A 26,518-nucleotide genomic window follows, 5' to 3' on the forward strand; every position below is an offset into this window, starting at 1 on the left:
GTAATAACATAGTACGCTGTTTTTGTAGAATATTCAATTGTTTTTGTTGTCCAAATGTCCTGGCTTTTTGCTGGGAAGGATGGCTTTGCCCGCAAGTATTCGCTTGATTTAATTTTTAAGCGTGGAAACCAATTTTTGCAGGATTAAAAAAATTATTCCTTTCCAGTAGACGCTCACAAATTAGAACTACTTTGTTTTTAGGGTGATTCTAATTTGTAATTCCTGAACGTTTTTTTATTTGTATAAAACCTTAAAAATTAAGTCAATTTGCATTAAAAAAACTACAATGAAATTATTATTCAATTTTGTTCATAAAATCGACAAAACATAAGGTAACAATCCAGTACAATACATATCACATATTTTTTATTAAATATACATATTGTAAAATTACTATTTTCTTTGTCAAATGCGGGAGTTGTAACAAGATGAAGAAAAACACTTCCAATCAACTTGATTTTACGAAGAATAATCGCCGGTCGGAAATCGACTATCTTCTTTCTTTTTATTCCAGGGTTGTATTTTTTACAGAAATTCGTTCGCTTATTCTATGACATAATACTCTATGTTCAGAGTTGTATTTGCTTATTATATTACATGTATTCTTTATAACTAAAGCTGTGTTTACACAGTTGTATGAAATGCTGTTTACAGCTCGGCCAATCTGACACTGTAATCGACCTCGATACAGCACTGCTTAAGATTAAATAACATCCACGTCGATGGCACTACGCTACCGACTGTCCTACACCCCAAAATCTTGGGTGTGACGTTTGATCAGGATCTACATTTTGGTGAGCACGCAGCCGCAATTGTTCCGAGAATTCAGAGCCGTAACAAAATCCTCAAATCCCTCGCTGGCAGTACTTGGGGAAAATATAAAGAAACGCTCATGACTACATACAAAGCAATTAGCCAGCCGATTACGTGCTACGCATCACCCATATGGTCGCCAAGCCTAAAAATTACCCACTGGAAGAAGCTACAGGCCTGCCAAAATACTGCCCTCAGAATCGCTACGGGCTGTCTTCTTATGTCCCCAGAACACCATCTGCATAATGAGGCGAGAATACTCCCCATCAGGGAGAGAAATGAGATGTGAACCAAACAGTTCCTGTTGAATACCCAGAAACCTGAGCATCCCAACAGACATCTGATTGATGAGCCAGCACCGCCTAGGGGCTTAGGTAGTCATCTCCGTAAGCATTTTGAGGAAATATGACACCTGAGAACTCAGCCCTATGAAGCGAAAAAACACAAGCAGGTCCTTGGTGAACTCCACAAATAGGCGTCGGACCTTAATGCCGGGAATTGCCCGGTGAATCCAGTACTCAAAGAAAAGTATCCAAAACTCGCGGAAGAGGAACGAATACTCCCCAGGGAAACGCGTGTCACTCTTGCTCAACTTCGTTCTGGATACTGTAACAGGTTAAACTCTTACCTATCCAGAATCAACCCCGACATATAAAATGTATGCCCCGCTTGCAATGTTTCTCCACATGACACCAACCATCTCTTTAATTGTAATGTGGAACCAACGCCTCTAACACCCCTTTCCTTATGGTCCACCCCTGTTGAAACAGCAAGTTTCCTTGGACTCCCGTTAGAGGATATTGATGACAATTTGTGATCGGTCGCGGCTGTTGGGTTGGGCGAAGCACTGCTACAACAATAACAACATTAAATAGTGTCTAAGGGTTCCTCATTTGGTTCGTCGGCTTCTCCTTCAGGTAGCGAAGGCCAGCTTTTTATTCTATACGCTTCCACCACTCCATTATATGGTAGTTGTGTGAGCTGGCAATTATCAATATCTCGTATAACATACTTATCGTGACCGAGCATTTTGTGTATGACACACGGGCCTTTATATGAAGAAGTAAATTTTTTATTACTCCCACAAGTATTATCGTAATATCCTACTTTGTACGGCCTGGTCACAGTCCTATCTTGAAAAGCTCGTTTAGAATCATATTTTTGCTTGGTTTCTATATGATTCAGTGCATCCTTGCGCAGAAGGTCCAGATCCCTATCACTGTCTGGACAGAGCTTATCCTGGAAGTATTCAGTGAATTCATCAACTATTACACCTCTCTGCTCCACCCCAAAACAGCAACCGACTCGGTGTCTCTTTGCACGTGCTATGAACAGAGTTGTTTAGTGTATACTCAACCTCCAGCAATCTCTTGCCCCAGTCGTCGTGGTTTATTTCATCAGTCAATTTTCGTAACATTGCCTTCAATACTCGGTTCACCCTTTCTACCTGACCATTACCTTGAGGGGATGCCACAGCAACCTTTCCGTGATTTATGTTATTTTTCAATAAGAAAGCCGAAAACTCAAGAGAAGTGAAACAGGTTCCTCTATCGCTCACAATACGTCTTGGACGGCTATAATAATTAAAATATTTCCAAGAGCTGCTGTGACCTCCCGAGTGCTAGTGGAGTGTGTCGGATACAATTTCACAAATTTTGTAAAAGCATCTACCATGACCACAATGTGCTTGCGTTTTGACTTTAGTGACGGCAGTGGTCCAAAATGGTCGATATGAATTGTATCAAATGGTAAAGGCGTCGTGGGAATTGGGTATAATGTTCTCTCCTTAACATGAGGGGGACTGGCGTACATAATGAATTTTTCACAATTTCTAATAAACTTTTCTACCTTTGCACGCATTCTGGGAAACCAATAATAAAGGTCTTACTTATTGAGAGTTTTATCTAAAGATAAGTGACCCATCTTTTCATGTATTAGCTGTATAACGTTATTCTCCATCTTATATGGTACATAGTCTTACGGTTCGGGTTAATTATGTATACTACTCCATCAACTAATTTATCCTGTAGGGTCACCCCTCCTAACTTAGGCCTTGGGACCTTGTACCTCTTTGTAAACAAGACCAGTTATGAATATCCCGAAGCCCGGATCCACCAAAGAGCTAATCGTTGGAGGGCACTTTCCACTTATGACAATTGCAACGACATCTGCGTAAGCAGTAAGTTTTACGGATCCTCATCCAATCGCCTGAGCGGTTGGTTGACCAGCGTCAACAGCAGAGGTTATAGCACCCCTTCCTGCGGCGTGCCATTGTGATGTAATCTTCCTGTAATTTAACATGCAGCCGATCCATCTTGTTAAGGCTGCATGTACGGCAATGTCTAAGAAGACTCCTAGAGCATATTCCTTATATTCCAGGGCTTTCTCTATGCTTATAACCACCCTATGCAATGCGGTGTCTACCGACTTGCCTTTGGTGTACGCAAGTTGTGTTGTGGAGAGCAGCTTTTCATCCACGCTGGACTTTATGTACACATCTATCACCCTCTCAAAGGGTTTGAGCAGAAATGATGTTAAGCTTATGGGTCTATAGTCTTTGGGATACACGTGACCGATCTTCCCCGCCGTTTGTAGGAAAGCTACACGAACAGTTCTCCACGAGTGCGGTACATGAATCAGTCGTATGCGCCCATCGAATATTATTTTAAGCCATTCCACGACCACTCTACTTGACAATTGTAGCATGGCCGGGAATATAGCATCTGGTCCCGGCGATTTTAACTTAGAAAACGTCTTCACCGCCCATTCGATATTGGTATCGGTCACCAAGCCCGGCACTACCCGCTCGGTGATCGAGGTGAGTGCTGTCTCCTGGTTCTTCCAAAACATCTCCGATGGAAAATTTTTATCGAAAAGGGAATATACCATCTGGTGCCGGCGATTTAAACTTAGAAAACGTCTTCACCACCCATTCGATCTTGGTATCGGTATCGCTCGGTGATCGAGGTGAGTGCTGTCTGCTGGCTCTTCCAAATCATCTCCCGATGAGAAATTTTTGGCTGTGCTGTTTCGCTGGAGCACTCTATGTCCGTACAGAAACTTTTGAGATTTACTGGTTAAAGATTTATTTTCGGTTGCTCTTCCTCAAAATCAAATTGAGTTTTAAATAATAAGGTACTAAAATGGATATTTGTAACTTGTTCAAATGAAAAAATTTTTTAGGTACGGTCTTGAACGTTTTTTAGTTGTCTATACTTACGCTTCATATAATTTTTGGGCATCATAGCTATTGTGATGATCAATAACACGAATGCGCAAATTAGGACTGCTAACCAAACATATGGAATGTTTGGAATATTTTTCGTATCTACCTCTACTGGTGGTTCGTATTTAAATAACCTGTTCTTTTCTGAAAAAAAAAATTTGTAATTTATTTTTTCAAATTATAAATAGTTGAGTATAGTTTATTTTTATATTTATCTTCAGCATTTACATTTTTAAAAAATGTTTTCCTAAACAAAAAAAATTTCCTAAGCAGAAATTAAATAAATATCCTGAGCTGAAATCTTTGATTTCTACTTCTGGTCGGGCAGCCGTTAGGTTTCCAAATTTTTTCTAAGTCTTAAATAAACTTAAATACTTAAAAATTGCTGCTAGTATTGCTATCAGTCGTGCTGCCAGTCATTTCCTTGTTGGTTTGTTAGTATGCCAATATTATATCCCATTTCATTTGCTGCCAGCTGGATTTATTGTTGAGATCCTGTTGCTGTTATTTCATTTAATTTGTTTTTCTCTGCTGCCAGTCTAAAATGTGCGTGGTAGTATTACACTCTTGGAGGGTGGAGCCGTGTGTAAGAGTCCACGAAAGTGGGGAAAGCTTCTGACCGCCATTCACCTGGGAATGGCCAGAGCGATTCTTTTGCATGCGGATCAAGCAGCTCACTACTGCCGGTCGCTTGCGGCCAAGTATCCTCTGGGTAGCCGCTAAACATCCGTTGAGCGGTGAGCTAATGTGAGAAGGCGACAACCTGACTAGGACACTCTGACAAAATCGGTTTAGGGCCTAGCCGGGGGAGATCTCATCGGCAGCGTCTGTAAACCTCAAGGTGCGGCTGCAATCGGGCATCTGTCTTGCAGCAAGCAGCTCGCTATATAAACGTGCAAGTAATATTTTCACCCCCGCTGAGCGGGTTGCGCGCTGGGCTTGGGACCCGCCACGTAAAACCATACTCCAATGAAATAAACAAGCCTCGGATAAATACACTCTCTATTGATGACGACCATGGCAAACGTTTGAATGACAATGAATTGAGGACATGCACCTGGAACGTCCGCTCCCTGAATGGGATTGGTGCAGATGCCCGGCTGGTTGATGTCCTCGTCAAAGCAAAATCTGACATCACCGCCATCCAAGAAATGCGTTGGACGAAGCAAGGAAGAAAGAAGAACAAAAATTGTGACATCTATTGGAGTGGTCAAACGAATAAGCGCTGTTTCGGCGTGGGATTTGTGTTGGGAGAGAGACTTTGTCGCCAAGTGCTGGCGTTCACGCCTGTGGACGAGCGTCTCGCCGCTATCCGAATAAAAGCAAAATTTTTTAACTATCATTCATCTGCGCCCATGCGCCGACAGAGGAGAAAGACGATGAGGTGAAAGACACTTTTTATGAACAATTAGAACGCACGTACGAGCGCTGCCCCCATCATGATATAAAAGTCGTGATTGGCGACTTTAACGCCAGGGTGGGCAAAGGAGATGTTTTTGGCCCTACAGTCGGAAAGTTCAGCCTACACAATGAAACTTCTCCTAACGGACTGAGGCTGATTGACTTTGCCGGTGCTCGAAACATAGTCATATCCAGCACGAGGTTCATGCATAAAAAGATACATCAAGCTACATGGCTGTCTCCTGATCGAAATATTCGCAATCAGATAGATCACGTTGTGATAGACGGACGGCATACCTCCAGTGTTTTAGATGTGCACACGATCCCAGGACCTAACATTGACTCTGACCATTATCTCGTTGCAGCCAAAATACGCACCCGCCTCAACGCGGCTAAAACCAAGGAACATAAAACACAAGGAAAGCTAGACGTCGAAAAGCTTCAATCACAACAGACTGCCAATGATTTCGCAACTCGACCCTCACACCTACTCTCTGAGAGCACAACTCATCCTGAAGGAACACAGGAGCAGTGGGAGCATATCTCCAAAGCACTTCGCACTGCCACCGAGGAAAAAATTGGTTACCGGCGGCCACGAAAAAACAACTGGTACGATGAAGAATGCCGCGTTGCAACCGAAAGAAAAGACGCTGCCTACAGGGCTACGTTAACAGCGAGAGCGACAAGAGGAGTGTGTAAACGCTATCGTGAGTTGAAAAAGGAAGCGAGACGCCTTTTCAGGAAAAAAAAGCAGAAGCAGAAAGGCTTGAGTGCGAGGAGCTTGAGCTGCTAGCCACCAAGAATAACGCCCGAAAATTTTACCAAAAAATACGGCGACAGACGGAATGTTTTAAGACCGGGCCAAACTCCTGTAGGAACGAAAACGGCGACCTTATAACTGATGTCCAGAGAGTGCTTAGATTATGGAGGGAACACTTCTCTGCTCTCCTAAATGGAGGCAGCAATTCACCGCGCAGAGATGAACAACCCGATCCCGCAATCGATGATGATGGAATATATGTCCCCCCGCCCGATTATGACGAAGATAGAATAGCAATAACCAGATTGAAAACCAACAAGGCCGTGGGCGCTGATGGATTGCCTGCGGAGTTATTCAAGTACAGCGGCGAGGAGTTGGTAAGGCGCATGCAGCAGCTTCTTAGCAAAATATGGTCGGACGAGTGCATGCCCGACGGTTGGAATCTAAGTGTTCTTTGCCCAGTCCACAAGAAGGGGGATACTGCAAAATGCACCAACTATCGTGGAATCAGCCTTCTTAATATCGCATATCAGGTCCCTTCAAGTGTATTGCGCGAAAGATTGAATCCCACCGTGAACCGGCTAATTGGACCTTATCAGTGCGGCTTCAGACCTAGTAAATCTATCATCGACCAGATTTTCACAATGTCCAAAGCTTGGAAAAAACACGTGAAAAGAGAATCGACACACATATCACCTCTTCGTCGACTTTAAAGCCGCCTTCGACAGCACGCAAAGGAGCTGCCTATATGCCGCTATGTCTGAATTTGGATTCCCGCAAAACTTATACGGCTGTGCAAAATGACGTTGAGCAACACCATCAGCTTAGTCAGAATTGGGAAGGACCTCTCCAAGCCGTTCGAAACTAAACGAGGTTTCAGACAGGGTGACCCCTATCGTGCGATTTCTTTAATTTGATGCTGAAGAAAATTATACTAGCTGCAGAACTTAACCGCACTGGAACAATATACTATAAAAGCGTGCAATTACTGGCATATGCTGATGACATTGATATCTTCAGCCTAAACACCCGCGCTGTTAGTTCCTCTTTCTCCAAACTGGAAAAAGAAGCGGTAAAGATGGGTTTGATGGTGAATGAAGACAAAACAAAGTACCTGTTGAGATCGAGCAATGGCGAGTACCGAAGAAGATTTAATGATGAGCTGTACGAGCTATACGCAGACATCAACATAGTCCAGCGAATTAAAACGCAGCGGCTGCGCTGGCTAGGCCATGTTATGCGAATGAAAGATGAGTGTTTCTGTCGGAACCCGCCTATGGAAGCAGAGTTAGAGGGCGGCCCCCACTCCGTTGGAAGGACCAGGTAGGAAACGATTTAAACTCCCTTGGTGTGACCAATTGGCGCCGGTTGGCGGAGCGAAGGAGCGACTGGCGCGCCTTGTTGGACGGCCATAAATGTATAGACGGTTAAGCTCCAATTAAGTAAGTAAGTATTCCACTCTATTATGCAACTGTGCCGTCAGTGATTAGCCGTTTATAGCTGGGTTGTACTACTTGTACCAGGGCTGTGTAATAACATAGTACGCTGTTTTTGTAGAATATTCAATTGTTTTTGTTGTCCCAATGTCCTGGCTTTTTGCTGGGAAGGATGGCTTTGCCCGCAAGTATTCGCTTGATTTAATTTTTAAGCGTGAAAACCAATTTTTGCAGGATTAAAAAAATTATTCCTTTCCAGTAGACGCTCACAAATTAGAACTACTTTGTTTTTAGGGTGATTCTAATTTGTAATTCCTGAACGTTTTTTTATTTGTATAAAACCTTAAAAATTAAGTCAATTTGCATTAAAAAAACTACAATGAAATTATTATTCAATTTTGTTCATAAAATCGACAAAACATAAGGTAACAATCCAGTACAATACATATCACATATTTTTTATTAAATATACATATTGTAAAATTACTATTTTCTTTGTCAAATGCGGGAGTTGTAACAAGATGAAGAAAAACACTTCCAATCAACTTGATTTTACGAAGAATAATCGCCGGTCGGAAATCGACTATCTTCTTTCTTTTTATTCCAGGGTTGTATTTTTTACAGAAATTCGTTCGCTTATTCTATGACATAATACTCTATGTTCAGAGTTGTATTTGCTTATTATATTACATGTATTCTTTATAACTAAAGCTGTGTTTACACAGTTGTATGAAATGCTGTTTACAGCTCGGCCAATCTGACACTGTAATCGACCTCGATACAGCACTGCTTAAGATTAAATAACATCCACGTCGATGGCACTACGCTACCGACTGTCCTACACCCCAAAATCTTGGGTGTGACGTTTGATCAGGATCTACATTTTGGTGAGCACGCAGCCGCAATTGTTCCGAGAATTCAGAGCCGTAACAAAATCCTCAAATCCCTCGCTGGCAGTACTTGGGGAAAATATAAAGAAACGCTCATGACTACATACAAAGCAATTAGCCAGCCGATTACGTGCTACGCGTCACCCATATGGTCGCCAAGCCTAAAAATTACCCACTGGAAGAAGCTACAGGCCTGCCAAAATACTGCCCTCAGAATCGCTACGGGCTGTCTTCTTATGTCCCCAGAACACCATCTGCATAATGAGGCGAGAATACTCCCCATCAGGGAGAGAAATGAGATGTGGACCAAACAGTTCCTGTTGAATACCCAGAAACCTGAGCATTCCAACAGACATCTGATTGATGAGCCAGCACCGCCTAGGGGCTTAGGTAGTCATCTCCGTAAGCATTTTGAGGAAATATGACACCTGAGAACTCAGCCCTATGAAGCGAAAAAACACAAGCAGGTCCTTGGTGAACTCCACAAATAGGCGTCGGACCTTAATGCCGGGAATTGCCCGGTGAATCCAGTACTCAAAGAAAAGTATCCAAAACTCGCGGAAGAGGAACGAATACTCCCCAGGGAAACGCGTGTCACTCTTGCTCAACTTCGTTCTGGATACTGTAACAGGTTAAACTCTTACCTATCCGGAATCAACCCCGACATATAAAATGTATGCCCCGCTTGCAATGTGTCCCCACATGACACCAACCATCTCTTTAATTGTAATGTGGAACCAACGCCTCTAACACCCCTTTCCTTATGGTCCACCCCTGTTGAAACAGCAAGTTTCCTTGGACTCCCGTTAGAGGATATTGATGACAATTTGTGATCGGTCGCGGCTGTTGGGTTGGGCGAAGCACTGCTACAACAATAACAACATTAAATAGTGTCTAAGGGTTCCTCATTTGGTTCGTCGGCTTCTCCTTCAGGTAGCGAAGGCCAGCTTTTTATTCTATACGCTTCCACCACTCCATTATATGGTAGTTGTGTGAGCTGGCAATTATCAATATCTCGTATAACATACTTATCGTGACCGAGCATTTTGTGTATGACACACGGGCCTTTATATGAAGAAGTACATTTTTTATTACTCCCACAAGTATTATCGTAATATCCTACTTTGTACGGCCTGGTCACAGTCCTATCTTGAAAAGCTCGTTTAGAATCATATTTTTGCTTGGTTTCTATATGATTCAGTGCATCCTTGCGCAGAAGGTCCAGATCCCTATCACTGTCTGGACAGAGCTTATCCTGGAAGTATTCAGTGAATTCATCAACTATTACACCTCTCTGCTCCACCCCAAAACAGCAACCGACTCGGTGTCTCTTTGCACGTGCTATGAACAGAGTTGTTTAGTGTATACTCAACCTCCAGCAATCTCTTGCCCCAGTCGTCGTAGTTTATCTCATCAGTCAATTTTCGTAACATTGCCTTCAATACTCGGTTCACCCTTTCTACCTGACCATTACCTTGAGGGGATGCCACAGCAACCTTTACGTGATTTATGTTATTTTTCAATAAGAAAGCCGAAAACTCAAGAGAAGTGAAACAGGTTCCTCTATCGCTCACAATACGTCTTGGACGGCTATAATAATTAAAATATTTCCAAGAGCTGCTGTGACCTCCCGAGTGCTAGTGGAGTGTGTCGGATACAATTTCACAAATTTTGTAAAGGCATATACCATGACCACAATGTGCTTGCGTTTTGACTTTAGTGACGGCAGTGGTCCAAAATGGTCGATATGAATTGTATCAAATGGTAAAGGCGTCGTGGGAATTGGGTATAATGTTCTCTCCCTAACATGAGGGGGACTGGCGTACATAATGAATTTTTCACAATTTCTAATAAACTTTTCTACCTTTGCACGCATTCTGGGAAACCAATAATAAAGGTCTAACTTATTGAGAGTTTTATCTAAAGATAAGTGACCCATCTTTTCATGTATTAGCTGTATAACGTTATTCTCCATCTTATATGGTACATAGTCTTACGGTTCGGGTTAATTATGTATACTACTCCATCAACTAATTTATAATCCTTAAGTTCCTCCTTCTCCAGCCGTTCCCTAACCGATCAAATATCTGGGTCCCTTTCTTGTGCCACTTGAATACGAAATTCTACCTCGTCTGCCTTTATGATTGCCGCTATTTGCCTTCTGCTTAGGGCATCCACATGACCCATAGAGATACCCTTCCTGTGCTGTATTTTATAATTATAATTTTCAAATTCAGGAGCCCACCTGGTTATCCTAGGATTAAATTGTTTCCTATCCAGGGTCATCGCGAGAGAATTACAGTCAGTAACCAACGTAAACGGTATACCTTCCAAATAATGGATTAATCTTCTTAATGCATAAACTATAGACAGCGTTTCCAGTTCGAAACTGTGATACTTTGATTCCGCACTAGATGCAGTTTTAGAGGAATATGAGATCGGGTGAAATTTGTTATCTTCTTGATGTTGCAGCAGGACTGCCCCATAAGCGATACTGCTAGCACCGCAGTGTAATTCAGTTTCCTTAGTAGGGCTATAAATAGCCTAGCCAACCTAGACTTCAGCTCCAAGAAAGCCTCATGGCAGCTGTTATCAAAGTTAAATTGAGTATTCTTTTTAAGTAAATTATGCAGGGGCTTGGTGATTTCTGAGAATGACACCACAAATCTTCGGAAGTAAGAAAACATCCCTAAACATGACTGTAGTTGCTTCAAATTTGTTGGTACTGGAAAGTTCTGTATACTTTTAACATGAGAATTACTAGGTGATATTCCCTCATGAGTAACTTTGTAACGTAAATAATCAATCTCCTTATAGCCAAACTTGCATTTATTCAGATTTAATTTTAGAGTGCGTAAAGTGATTCTAATATCAATTTCAGCAGTTTCACATGTTCTTCAAATCTTTCAGTAGCAATAATTATATCGTCCATGTAGATAATAATTTTTTTTTTGTCCAGCATATCTCGAAAAATGTTGTTGATAAACCTTTGGAACACAGCAGGGGCATTTTTAAATCCAAATGGTATTTTCAAATATTCAAACTGCCCATGCGGAGTTACGAAAGGCGTATATGGTATGGAATGAGAGGCCATGTGAACCTGATGAAATCCGCTTTTTAAATCCAGCACCGAAAAAATGTCTTATTTTGTCAATATTCTATGCAGTCGTCAATTAGCGGTGATGGGTAGTTATCTCTAAGAGTTAAATTGTTGAGTGGCCTGCAATCTACACACATCCTACTTTTCCCGTTCTTGTTTTTAACCAGCACAATGCAAAAGCGTATGGGGACTCACTTGGTCTTATTATATTTTCATTGAAAAGTTCGTCTAAACTATTTCGTACTTCACTGCATTCAAGGTAGGACAATCGGCGAGGACTGCAGTAGAAGGGAACATCAGTTTTCAACCTAATCTTCATTTCGTATTTAAATGGTTCGCATTTCATATTGGGGTTAAGGTAAGTACTGTTGACAATTTGTTTCAGCTTGGAACTTTCTTCCTTTGTAAGGACGTCACTTATATCAACTTCATTTTTGTCGTAAGGAATGTCTATGTGAAATATATAAGGAAACTAACAGAGATGGAATTAGGCTGTTCCCGGCAGTTAAATTTAGCAAAAGGTCTTCGTCTTTATCAGAGCCCGACTGCTTCATGAGGAAGAATGCTTCAGAACCAATTACAGGGTGAGGAGTTTTGGGCTTATCTAAATTATTTTTGCCCCATATATCGGTAACTTGTTTACATTTCTTTTTATTTTTCGTTAACTTAATATTAAACATACTGAGAAAATCGCGCCCCAAAATAATTGGTACCACCATAGGGTCATCCGGTATAACGTTTAATTCAATTTTATTCCACTTTTTATTAATTATTAGCAAACTATTTTATTAATAATATGAATATTTTTTCCTCCAATGCCTTTGTATTTTGGAGTTTTTCTCCTCTTTAGGTCTTCCACCAATTGTTTCGGGACTTACGATTTCCGGATGAGACCAACCAGACTACCAGTATCAAATAATGAAAAAAGTGTATCAGACATTGATATAATACTTACAAAATTAAATGCATTGACTACGTTTTCCAATGGTCGGTTGTCGTTATCCTCACCTATGGCTGCCACCTCATTTTGAGGTTTTAATATCTTCGCTGGATTTGTGCACGAAGGATGATCGTGACCCATACGCCAGCACCGGAAAGATGAACCATTCGGACGTAATGGGTATGGACATTGTGGCTTCAAATGCCCATCTTTTGAGCAATTGTAGCATTTCATCGGTTTGCCATCGTTTGTTGGTCTTGCTGCAGCTGGTTGCTTCAGTACCCCTGTTGGTTCTGACGGAAAGTATTTCCTTTGAAATCGGCTTACCAATGTTTTGAGTTCATATAGTGTTCTAGCTGGTAGAAGTATGTGCGTATTTGGCCCCGCATTACCTATGCCGTCTATGATGAAGTCGATGACTTCCGCCTCGCCTATGCTTGCCCGTTTTTCTATCGCCTGCATTGACAGGACATAGCAATGTAGAGACTCTTTTTTCTTGTCCCATTTCCGCCGTGATAACATCTTATATACCTCATGCCTCTGCACCGGCACGTCAAATTCAGTTAAGAGGGCTTTTTTTAGTTCGGAGTAATTGAGTGCCATTGTCGTGGATAGGACGAACTTTGCGGTTCCAATGAGGCAGCGACGAAGGGCCAGCAATTTAAAGCGCTCGTCTACTCCCGACGACTCCATCGCCTCTTCAAAATCTTGTATGCAATGTTCAACCGTGACAGATACAACATCCCCGCTAAATTTTGGGATAGCATGTTCAACGTCTGCGAAATCCACTCTACGCTGTTGTTGTAGGGCGGTGCTAGCCTTCACGTGGTCTATTTCCTTTACTAATTTCATTATTTCGAGACGTTTACGCAAGTCCGTCAGCTCATCATCCAAACTTGGTGACCGCTCCAGCGGCGGTTGTATAAGCTACGGCAGAGTCGGCGGTGGAATTAGTAGCAGTGTTGACTATATTACCGTTAGTAACATTTACCATAGAAGTTGGGCTTTGAGCGGCAGCGAAATCAATAGCAGCGCGATGGCAGCGTCAACGGTGGTGGTAGCATTAAAAGCGGCGGCAGTGTAAACGTGGGCGGCAACGTCGGTGCCTTGAACAATAAGCAAATCATTCGATACATTAACAGTGTCGGCGGTAAGAACAGCAGAAACGGCAGTGGGACTAGCAGGAATGGCAGTGTTGCGAGTGAAAGTGACAGTAGAGACGGCATGAACGGCAGTAGGGGCGGCAGAACAAACGGAAGTAATGGTGTTGGTCGTAGTCGTTACGCCGGAAGTGGAGACGGCAATATTCAAATTTCTTGTATTCTCATCCGAATCGTCATTAATGGTGGCTTCGTTGTTCGTCTGCATGCCATATTCCTGTTCGCCACCAATTATGCTTTGCACCAGATGGCGGAGTTGCATAGTTATGGCATTGGGAGGAAATTCTACGTTGTTGGCATTTAAAACGTTGATAATGTTTTCTCTGGCATCGGCCATGTCGAAATATACATAATTATGTTTTGCTGTTTTCTGGTTCGTTTACACACCTGAGTTGTAAAATTACTATTTTCTTTGTCAAATTCGGGAGATGTAACAAGATGAAGAAAAACACTTACAATCAACTTGATTTTACGAAGAATAATCGCCGGCCGGAAATCGACCATCTTCTTTCTTTTTATTCCAGGCTTGTATTTTTTACAGAAATTCGTTCGCTTATTCTATGACATAATACTCTAGGTTCGGAGTTGTATTTGCTTATTATATTACATGTATTCTTTATAACTAAAGCTGTGTTTACACAGTTGTATTAAACGCTGTTTACAATATATGTATATTAGAGCTGGCCAAATTTATTGTTGAAAAGGCACATCCAGTTTCTAAATCTATGGGTCATACTGAGTAATATTGCCCATGGGACAATTGATTAGGGAGGCTCGAAATTCATTTCTGACCTATGGTCCCATGGACAATATTACTCAGCATGACCCATAGATTCAGAAACTGGATGTGCACCTGAAGTTTTTTTCCCCCCATACAATGTGACCCGCTCTAAATGTATAGGTATGTGTCTAAGAATATTCTTAGTATATACTTGATATTTCCCTGCTAGACGGGTATCCGTCATTTGAGGTATCAATTGACAGATATGGCTGATGGAAATTTACATCAGGGCGTAAAGCAAAGTTTCTATCAGGTTGTTAGAAGCGACATGACAAACCTGATTAAACAATTTGTATTCGTGTATGGTTTTCCGTCTTCTTTTTGCACACGAGAATTGGCATATCGCCGTCCTTCTCATTGCCTACGACCTATTCCATCATCCCTGATGTAAATATACATAAAGTATGTATAAATAAAATCAGCAAACACAGCTGATGTAAAAACCAATCAGACCTGTATAAATAAAACCAGCAGACAGCGCTGATGTAGAATTCGTCAAACCTGTATAAATAAAATAAGACCATGTAAAACCTTTCACATTTCAAATGCATCGTTTATTTTCATAAAAAAAAATTTATATTTTAATATATTAGATCACATTGTAGATGTATATGTGGTATGCTTGATGAGCTCGAAGCAAAGAGGATAAATACAATAAGAGCCGTCACTCGTTATTTTTTTGGCATTTACTCGATGTATACTGAGAGGTAGTCGCTACTTTTTTTTTGGCGAGATGTTTATAAATGTCTTCTATACATTTTCGTGGGGTATTTGTGTTTATTTTTGGACTGTATATAATTAATTTATTTAATTCTCTTTCCAAAAATCACAGTTGCACAAGGGGCACGGCATGGATAAATGCGAGACAATTAAAAATGTCCTTCTCAGAAAACATTCGGCATCAATTTTTTCAATTTCCAGCGAGATATTCGCCACAAAATAACGAGTGACGGCTCTTATTGTATTTATCCTCTTTGCTCGAAGCCACAAGGTAAAACTTGTATCATAGCTTCAGTTACAAAGTTCATAGAAGTTTATACATAAAATATCGGAAATAATTTACGAAATATAATCCAAATCGAAACTATTATTTTCTGTTCGCAGGTATCTCTACCTATCCTAATAGAACTGTCGTAACTTTAAAGGGTTCTAAAAGGCCGTTAATAAATGTATGTTCGAAGTTTTTAACCAATTTTTTAGTTACGACTGCTGCTCTTTTAGGAAATGTGGATATATATATAATGCAACATATAATATAGAATATACATCAACAGTAGCAGTTTTTATAAAATTTAGTAAACAAAATTTCATTTTGTTTTAGATAATTTAAGAAAAGCCTTCGATGAATTTTGAACTGAAACTATGCAAAGCGATCCCAAAAAATTATAAGAATTAAAATAAATAAAACTATTAGCCCATCGTATGGAAGAAAATAAATTATCAAGAATCAATACTAATTTTGATAAACCTATAACTTATACTTTGTTAGACTAAAATTGATTGGACTTTAATACAAAAAAAAAAGATTCCGGAAACTAAAAATAAAAAGTTCAAAATTTAATGAAATTTTCTCGAAATTTCGAATTGTTGGTTTTTGAGGTTGGTTTGCATAGTTTCAGTTACAAAATTCCTGGCATTTTTTCTTAAATTATCAAAAATAAAAATAATTTAATTTACAAAATTTGATAAAAATTGTCACTGCTATTGTAGTGTTCGCTGCTGTAAACATAATATAAATTATACACTAGGTTTTAAATATCAACAATGGGTTGTTGTTGTTGTTGTTGTTGTAGCGATAAGGTTGCTCCCCGAAGGCTTTGGGGAGTGTTATCGATGTGATGGTCCTTTGCCGGATAAAGATCCGACCATCTCGGGAACGATTTATGTGGCCACATTAAACCTTCAGGCCATTCCCCCCTCCATGAGGAGGAGCTTGTGGTCGCCAGAGCCTCGTCTGTTAGTGAAACAGGATTCGCCGCGGATAGGCGAGGTCGACAATTGGGTTCGGAGAAGCTATATATTGCGCTGGCAACCTGAAGGGTTGCGTCACACAACCCCTTGAATCTGGTATTTTAGTCGCCTCTTACGACAGGCATACCTACCGCGGGTATATTCTGATCCCCTAACCCGCTGGGGTATTTGTCTGGGTCATTCCTGGTGGCACGTCATTTACGTTGTAAATCATTTGTTCGTGATACCCAGACAAATTCTAAGGATTCCATATTACGATTGGAATCGAAACGTTTCTCTTTCATTAGACCAAGGTCAATTAAAAATACACAATCATCGATGGTGATTAAAGTTTCAGCAATATTGGTGCCGAGCACAATTTTTCGTTTGCCATTTGGTGCAGGACGGAAAATAGCCGATTGCTCTTCGCTGGTAAGCCATGAGTAAAGTGGTATGACAATGAAGTTAGCGCTCCTGTACGGAATAAAAAATAATAGTAGAATAATGTTATATGACTAATATCAAATACGTACCGTTTTCCAAACAACACACTATCTCCGAGAGCTTCGTGTATCGCTTGTATCTCACGCAGCCCTGGTACGAATACTACAATTGTGCCTTCTTTCGGCCAAACATTCCCACCCTCCACAATATATTTAAGCACAGATTCTGCCAATTCTGGATTGATTTTCATTGGCTCTATTAAATAAATACTTCAACAAGTTTTCTTCGAATATTCTAAGTAAAAAAAGAGATGGATTATCGGAGTTGGAAAAAAGTTTAAATATTTTGCAAAAAGGTGAAGGGACGAAACAACTTGTTGCATACCTTCACGAGCCCCAGTAAATATTTTCTATAAGAATACCCTTCGTTAAAATACGGGAGGAATGATATGTATATTTCAAATTTTTAAAATAAATAATCACCAGCAAATAAAACTTAAACTCCATTACTTTCTCTCACCACTGTAACGTCCATGCATTTGCTCCAGCGTAAATTTATCATCTCTTATGCTTTTCCCAGGCACAGCAGCCTCTGACTTAATATCTGAATGTTCCAACTCACGAATCAATTCATCCTCCTTCTTTTTTGTTATTTCGTGACATGTTTTTTTGAGGTAGATTAATGATGCTTCATAAGGATATTTGGTGTTAGGTTGGAAACGTATCTCTAGAAAGAACCAGTTCTCTTCTTCGTTATCATTTAGGAAGCCTAAAAATAAATTATTTAATAAGTGGATGGGGTTGAAATTGTTATCATTGTAAAGCACCTTGTTTTTTACGTAGCTCATCGTTGTTTGCTTGTCGTTGTTTGCTGGAGCCAAATGTGCAAAAGGACATTTTTGATCAAATCTACAAGTGCCATCACGATTTAATTACGACTACGTGCTTTACCAATAACTTTTGGTTTCGCTTTTGGCTTCGTTGCGTCAGCTGCCAAATTCATTTTGTTGCGTAGCTCCGTTGGGTTGTGTATCAATAAGTGATCAATTTTAAATTTCATACTCCACACCATATTTTTCTCCATTTCCTCGAAAACTTTATCATAAATAGACTCCAATGCTGATTTTTCATTATTACGCATCTCCAGCATATCTTCTTTATAAAGAGCATGGGCGGTCTCATTAAAACCTGTACTGGTCGCGAAGCTGATCTTAAGGGGTTTGGCTGAAGATGATACTCATATAATATTCTACTTGGTTTTATTTAAAATATTAATTATATATCTGCGAGTTAAGCTGGCTCGAAAGAAATAAGTTTTTCATCGTCACAAATAAATGTATTGTTTACCTTTTCTTTAAAATCAATGGTATTTTTTACGTTGTAGCTCGAATTTAATGTTAATTTCTTTAAAATGTTTGAAATATATGTACAAAGGCCGTAGGATGGCGATGTTATAGTTGAACATATGGGCCTGAGAGGTGTACTTTCTTTATGAATTTTAGGTAGCCCGTAAATCCTCGATGATTATCAATACAGCAACGAGCTGTATAAGACGAATGCTACAAATATCGGACGACACTTACCACAAAGAAATTATAGAAGAAATTAAATTACTATTAAGGGATAATGATTTTCCAGAGAATATTGTAAAAAATTTAATAAGAAGAACGCGATCAACAAACCGAGATCTTATACCAAACACCCCAAAAATATTTAAATCTGTTATTTACGTACCTGGTTTATCAGAGCGACTTACCAAATTAGATTGCTATAATAGCGAAGAAACAAAAATTGCCCATAAACCAATAAACACTCTAAAACATATTTTTAATAAAACAAAATCAAAAATACCGAACACCGAAAAAAGCAATGTTGTATATAAAATTCCTTGCAAAGGTAATGATAAAGAATCGTGCCATAAGATTTATGTGAGCACAACCAAAGCAAAATTAAAAACTCGACTGTCACACCACAAATCTGATTATAAACAAAGTAATTCTACTAACAACCATAAAACAGCTCTCATGGCCCACTGTGCCAGCAGTTATCACAGTCCGAACTTCGACGACGCTTCAGTTATTGAGAAAGAAGAGAAATGGAAGAAGAGGTACACATTAGAAATGTTACATATCGTTAACACACCTTCAAACATACGAATTAACTACAAAACAGATATTGATAATACTGCACAGTCATACAGACACTTGTTGACAAAAAATAAACAGTATAATACTCCACGTCAGACAGTGTAAAAGAGAAATAAATGTATGTAATTAGTTTTTTAAAGAAAAATTATTGTTATTTGTGATATATTGTTTCATTATAATTTTCATGTTGTTTTTTATTGTTAATAGTTACCCTGAGGACGGTTACCCGAAGGTAATCGAAATATATCGGTTATACAAGAACTTCTTATGTTTTATTACACCTGACCTCGAGCCAGCTTAACTCACAGATACATTATTAAACGTCAATATTAATTATAATTACCGTTGTTTTGTGATGACATGTTGCTATTAATAGTGGTATAGAAGATGCATTTTTGAAAGAGGAATTTTTGATTTAAGAATGCAATAAAGATAGTAATAAATTAAATTTAACACAGTGAAAGTTATTATAGACTCAGTGGAATGTGTGGTTTATTTGGAGAAGTCGTGAAATAGGTAGAAACTAAATTTACATTTTATCTTTCGTTATTTCTAACTGTTTAAGGACATCGTTTGGTTTATTAATAATTATAATTGAGCTCAGCCGGAACAATATTTCGATTTAATTGGTAAATACTTTGATTTGCGGCAATTCTTTGCTTTAGCTCACAACTGCTAAAACTCGTCCAAGAATATCGGAAGAAGTGTCAAAGGACGCGTTTACGAAAGCGGAAACTAAACATTTTATTTCTGTCAAAAGATATTGGTAATTCTATACGACAGCATACGCGTCCAACAATATCGAAAATGGTGCCATAAGACGCGTATTGACCTCGACAACAGCAATACGAAGGTGGGAAATAAAAATCGACGGAAAACCGAAAAATGACCACGGAGTGCTCCGAAAACGGAGGTCGGATCCATAGTATTTTTGCACAGAACACCTTTTTACAATGGCGGCTTTCGGACGCGCTTATAAAAAATTACCCTGGGTGGGTCCAACACCGGTTTGGAGATCAAAACTAAACCCCGCGCAAAACACTTTTATCAACATTTATTTTTTGTGGGTACCACAAAATCATCAAAATTACAACCAAATGAAAATTTTGAATTTTGTTTGCAAATATCGTGGCCCCGGGTCCAAAGAGCGTCTAGTAAAACCTCTCCCGTTGGCAGTTGTGAGCTAAAGTAAAGAATTGGCTGATTTGCACCTCCATTTTGAGCCATGGGAACAATATTTTCACCATTGTCCTCATAAACCACACATTTCACATTTATTTACACTGGCTTCATAGAACCTTTTTTCACTGCTGAGACTGTTTTTTAAATGCCTCTTATTCATTTACTCACTTTTTTGTAACAGGTACCGCTGTAATAATTAAATTAGCAAACAAAATTTCACGATTGAATTAAATGACGCGCATTTTTTGGCTTTCTGTTCGTTCTTCTTCTTCTTTCGGTAAGAAATGTCAAAAGAAAGAGGAACACGAGAAAAATGCATGCGAGTGTGTTAGTGGTGTCAAAAATTTTGTTAATGTGTTGGAGTTTCCGTCAGCTCTGTCTAGCAGGGTTAGGTTTCTGTTAGTTTTTCAAAAGGTTGCTCATTTATTTATGCACACCCAGTTTCTGAATCTATGGGTCAAATCGAGTAATATTGCCCATGGGACCATAGGTCTGAAATCAATTTCGAGCCTCCCTAATTTTGATAGACAATTTTATATCAAAATTTTCTCACCTGATTAGGAAGGCTCGAAATTCATTTCAGACCTATGGTCCCAAGGACAATATTACTCAGTACGACCCATAGATTCAGAAACTGGATGTGCACCTGAAGTTTTTTTTACCCATACAATTTGACTTGCCCTAATGCTTATATACGCTAAATCAAAAAAAGATCTAAAAACAAAAACTCCAATTACAATAAATATATTTTTTCATTAACAATACATAAAAGATCGACAGAAATACATTAAAAAAGCCAAAAATTAATCAAAAACTTCATAACTAATATGCAGCGATGTGCAATTATTTTTTGTTAGCCTCATGATAGGTATAAGAAACAGCGTTTCAAATTGATGATTTATTCGATTTAATGTATCTGATTGCAGCTGGCGTCACATCAAATTCTAGGGCTAACCACTTCCCTTGAACACCTTTGTCAAGTTTTTCCAAGATTTGAACTTTGGTTTCCAAGGACAAATTATTTATCCTACGTTTATTTGGCATTTCAGCGAATTACTTTTACTTTTAAACAAACAATTCCAAAACACGTGCACGCGAATCAATTTCACACAAAAACTAACAAAAAATGTACAGAACCGCGACGTAAATCCAACGACTACAGAGTAACATGAATAAATTGGATATTCCCCTTTTTATGTCTATTTTGCAACAGAAAACAAAATACGCTCAGAAATTAGAATTTTCGATTCTAATTTCAGATCGTGTAGTGTATTGAAAAAGTTGATTCTAATTTCTGGACATTCTAATTACTAAAAGTTCTAATTTGTGAGCGACTACTGTTTTATTAAATTTTACTTTTTAAACTTGGCAGGATCTCTGTTCGACTAGATCTTTAGCAAGTTGCCTTTTTAATTTAGCAGTTTTGCTATTTTCTGATCTAGTCTGGCAGGATAGCCATGATGTTAGAATCATAAGTGACTTTACTTGGAAATTACATTCCCTTTTATACAAAATATTCTTATTCTACAGATACCTATTTACACTAATACTTCCAAACTAAACGTACATATTTCCTGTATGCAAAGTCAGCATATATACAATGATAAATTTAGACACATGAGTACATATGTAGGTATAATATAATATAAGCGTGTCAGTCAGCGTGACTAATTGACCGATGTAAATAAATATGTGCAACCCATGCAGAAATGCATGCTTAGCTGAAGTGGCTATTTGGGTTATTAATATTTTGCTAGACCACGCATGTATTAAATATGTAATGGACAATTGAATGCAGTGGAAGCGAATTCGAGGGCATGTTAAACCACATGTTACAATCTGTTTTTATGAATGACTCACATTTCCTTCCATAAGTTATGTACTTTACTGATTTCGTATCCTGTTTTACACACTACCTTCAACCTTCTCTGCTCTTCATCCTCAGGCCAGATATTTTAATGGAAATGTCTCATCAATTATCTATTGTTAATTAATTAGTTAATTTATTTATTGTCATATTTTTACTCCTTTTATCTTATGCTGTTCTAACTACCACTTTAAAATAATTTTGTCAAATTCGTGTGCTGAGAAAATTAAATAAAATACAAATACACAGTATGGTTGTATAGATTATTGTTGTTCTATATTTGAATCACAGGACATTTACTGTTCTGTATTCTATTTATTCAATTGATATTAAACTTAAAACTAGAAACTAGAGATATGAAAAATATGTTGCTTTACAAAGACCGTGCCTGTTCTTGTACGAAATCAAATGAATGAAATTGTCAGTTAAATTGAAATTATATTATTGATGTTGGCTGCTATTCATTTACGCAAAACTGTTTCATATTTCAGATTTCTATATTCACTATATCACCACTCTCCCAGAAGGTTTGTGGTCCCGTCGTACAACACCAAACAGTAATTTTAATTTTAATTTCTTTTCATTTAAAAATTTCTTTTTCTTTCGTTCATACAATAAATGCTTTTAAACTTTTTAATTTACAACTTTAATTTTATTTTGCCTTTTTAATTTGTGCCACTTTTATTTGCGTTTCTTTTTATTTTTCACTTTTCGCGTTTGTTCTGGTTGCCGGTTCACTTTAAACTAAACTAACTTGCATTTTCTGAAAAGCAACCTTCTCGCCATGCACTTGTGCAAAACGGCTAAACCGCATGATGGAGTCGAATAACGGGAGATTCAGCCGATCAGAATTCTCCGCGTTATTCGACTCCTTCATTGTTATTGCATTCATTGTGCATTCTTATATTTGGGGAGTTTCCAGCTAGTTTACACGTAACGTAACGCTGACACTACATGACACTACAAAGACATGCGCTAGATAATTAAATCCCTCTTTGCCTAGGTTTTAAAGTATCGGCATGGCTATGCCATCTAGGCACATTTAGATGGTGTAGCATGAACGATGGCATCCTCAACCTTTTTGGCGGAGATGGTAATTAGGGACGCGCTGTATTTATTCTTGTGTGTGCGTGTGTTGGACAGCCGTCTAACTTTGTCAACCGTAGAATGAATTACATATTGTCGGCAAAAGGCGCTCGCGCATTTTTTTGCATCCGACAGCATTTTATCGCCAAAGGCGATGGAGATTTTTGCATTGTGCTTAGACAGATTCGATAGGCACTTTATGGTGGACCAAAGCTTGTCCACACCGGCAGAGAGGTTACAATTCCTTAAATGCCCCTCCCATTTCGCCCGCTTGTGTTCATACACAAGCAATCTGACACGTTGGTTTATATTCCTTATTTGGAGGTCGCCGGGGTCGTGCTGTCTTATATGATCACCTTCTCTGGCTAAATTTGCGGCATCCGACCGAAAATGAGGCCGGATTTCCGGAATTCTTCCGGCGGGAATAAAACGAGCAGAAGCGGTTTCATGGACCTTGCGGATAGCACGTTCCCCTTGGCGGGCGTCAGTCGGGATAGGGAGGGCAGTAAAGCGATTGTCTGTAAAGGATTTGTAGTCATCCCACTTTACGTTCTTAAAGCTAATGAAAGTTTGGTTCTCGGTAATGATGAAGTCGGCGGATCGCTCGAGCGAAAGGAGTATAGGCAGGTGGTCAGATCGCAATATTACTATCGGCTGCCATTTGACGCAGCTTACGAGTCCTGCGCTCTCGATGGATAGATCTGACGAAATGTGACAGCTTCCTACCATACGAGTGGGGCGTATCCGTTTATTGTGCAGAACGGCGTTTCCTCTATTTGGTCCGCCAACATCTCACCTTTGCTGTCCGCCTGTAGGTTTGAATGCCACAGAAATCTCCTAAGATAATGCGATTATCGCCAGTGAATAGTGGTCTGATATCAAGGCGGTATCCACTGGGGCAACAGGTGACAGGAGGGATGTAGATGTTGATATGCCATGACGTTCTAGGACACTATCCCTGCGGCCGATGTCGGTATCGTATAGATTACATTGCACAGAGTGTTGGATGACAAACGCGAGACCCCTCCATTTCCGCTCTCATTATCTTTTCCGTGGACGTTATACTCGGCTGTGAGTTTTGATTGGACGGTGTAGTTGGGTTTGCGGTCTGGCAGCATGGCGCGATGAAACCCGTTGGGGGGTTGCCGTTGCTCAGACCAAAACATCTAGAAAAGTGGCACCGTCCAAGACAGGAGCTGCATTGGACAGATATCGCAAACATATATATCCTGTGCTGACAAATGGTGGTAGAGACTAAGAGTCCGTTTCCCGGACCTACACGGTCGAAGACTACGGGACGCCCTTGGCCATGAACAGCAAGGAGCCACAAAAGATTTATAAAAGTTACGAGGAGGTCGGGTTTTGGCTTAGAAGGTTTCATGTGGTCATACCAAATCGTTCCCGAGACGGTCAGGCTAGTACCTTTATGTTGCTTGTTACCGGAACGGAACGGATCTGCATCCGGCAAAGGACCATAAACATACATAACAGTCTCCAAGGCCTTCTGGAAGTGTCCTTATCGCTACACCAACAATCCGAAAGCGGAAATTGAAAATTTGATTTCTCCCAAAAGATATTTCAAAAAAACCGAAAAATGGCCCCCGAGCGCTCCGGAACCGGGTCCATAGTATCTTTGCGCAGAACACCTTTCTGCATTGGCGGCTTTTGGCAGCGAATATAAAAAATCAAAACCAAATCCGCGCAAAACACGTTTCCCATTTTTTTGTGGGTTTTTGGCAGGGCTTATAAAGAAGGTAATAGTCTAGAACAGAGGTCGACAGCCAGGTCCCTCCGAAACCGAGGGTGGGATCCATAGTGTTTTGCGGAGAACACTTTTCTGTGTTATAAAAATGGTAATTCTATACGACAACATGACACTCTTAATAAACGACCAAAAATATAAATAGGGCTATCAAAAGACACGTCTTGGATCCAGGATCGCGAATCCGAAAACGGAGGTCAAATATTTTGGGTCTGTCAAGTGATATTTTCCAAAAGAAATTTAAAATTTTCATGTGGTTGTTGTATATTTGATAATTTTGTCGTACCCACAAAAAAAAATTAAGATGTTCTGCGTAAAAATACAGTGGATCCCAGCCCAGGTTTCGGAGCATTCCGAGGCCATTTTTAGGTTTTTAGTTGATATCTTTTGAACGACTCAAACGATCCTAGATCCAAAACGCGTCTTTGATATCCCTTTCCATTATTTTAGACAAGTATTAAGAGGGAATCGCGAATCCGAAAACGGAGGTCAAAAATTTTGAGTTTGTCAAGAGATATTTGCAAAAGGAATTGAAAATGTCCATGTGGTTGTTGTAATTTTGATGATTTTGTGACACCCACAAAAAAACTGTGGGTAAAAGTGTTTTAGGCGGGTATATATTTGGTCTCCAAACCGGACCCACCCAAGGTCATTTTCTATAAGCGGGGCCGAAGACCGCCAATGCAGAAAGGTGCTCTGCGCAAAAATACTATGGATGCCACCCCCAGTTTCGGAGCGATCCGGGGCCATTTTTCGGTCAGGAAGGTTTAATGTGGTCATATTAATCGTTCTCGAAATGGTCGGGTTAGTACCTCAATGGTGATTTGTTACCGGAATGTACCGGATCTGTATTCGGCAAAGGACCATCAACATCGATAACACTTCCCAAAACCTTCGGGGAGTGTCGTTATCGCTAATACAACAACAACAACAACCAAGTAAATGCATTTAAAGGATTGTAACATCGCTGCCGGTGTGGGTAAGCTTTGGTCCACCGTAAAGTCCTTATCGAATCCGTCCAAGCACAATGACAAAATCTCCATCGCCTTTGGCGATAAACTGCTGCCAGATGCGAAAAAATCTGGGAGCGTTTTCTGCAGACAATATGTAATGTATTCTACGGTTGATAAAATTAGACGGCGGGCCAACAGACGTGCACACAAGCATAAATACAGCGCGTCCCCAATTATCATCACCGCCAAAGAGGTTGAGGATGCCATCATTCATTATAAACCATCTAAAGCAGTGGACCCAGACGGCATAGCAATGCCGATGATTAAAAACCTAGGCAAACAAGGGATTTAATATCTAGCGCATGTCTTCAACTTGTCCCTATCCACCTTCATCCCCGAAAAATGGAAAATGACCAGGGTGATTCCGCTATTAAAGCCTGGGAAACCAGCTAACATAGGAGATTCTTTTCGTCCCATATCTTTCCTATCGCCAGTAGCCAAGAAAAGTGAAGCCATTCTGCTTCCATATTTTAATGCAAATTTGCAAGTTGTCAATCATCAGCATGGGTTCCGAAAATCACATAGCACTACCACCGCGCTAAACGCCATTAGCACTCAGAT

General features: G+C 39.7%; 2 protein-coding genes across 7 annotated transcripts in view; both read right to left on the reverse strand.

Moving 5' to 3' along the window:
* chico (insulin receptor substrate 1 chico) overlaps window positions 1–26,518 on the reverse strand; it is a 1,085,300-nt gene that overhangs the window by 893,879 nt on the left and 164,903 nt on the right. The window lies entirely within an intron of this gene.
* LOC137242349 (putative ATP-dependent RNA helicase DHX57) lies at window positions 15,127–19,774 on the reverse strand. 2 transcript variants are annotated; one of them, XM_067769665.1, is made up of 4 exons: window positions 17,728–19,774; window positions 17,421–17,669; window positions 16,991–17,156; window positions 15,127–16,931 (listed from the first exon to the last, which is right to left on the reverse strand). In XM_067769665.1, the coding sequence occupies exons 1-4, from the start codon at window positions 17,795–17,797 to the stop codon at window positions 16,673–16,675; spliced, it is 744 nt and encodes a 247-aa protein (XP_067625766.1). In that variant the 5' UTR covers window positions 17,798–19,774; the 3' UTR covers window positions 15,127–16,672. The 2 variants fall into 2 exon arrangements, with proteins under 2 accessions (XP_067625766.1, XP_067625765.1); XM_067769664.1 differs by having other exon boundaries at window positions 17,421–17,802.

This window comes from Eurosta solidaginis, chromosome 2, assembly GCF_040869045.1.
Source record: "Eurosta solidaginis isolate ZX-2024a chromosome 2, ASM4086904v1, whole genome shotgun sequence".
NCBI classification, from domain to species: domain Eukaryota; kingdom Metazoa; phylum Arthropoda; class Insecta; order Diptera; family Tephritidae; genus Eurosta; species Eurosta solidaginis.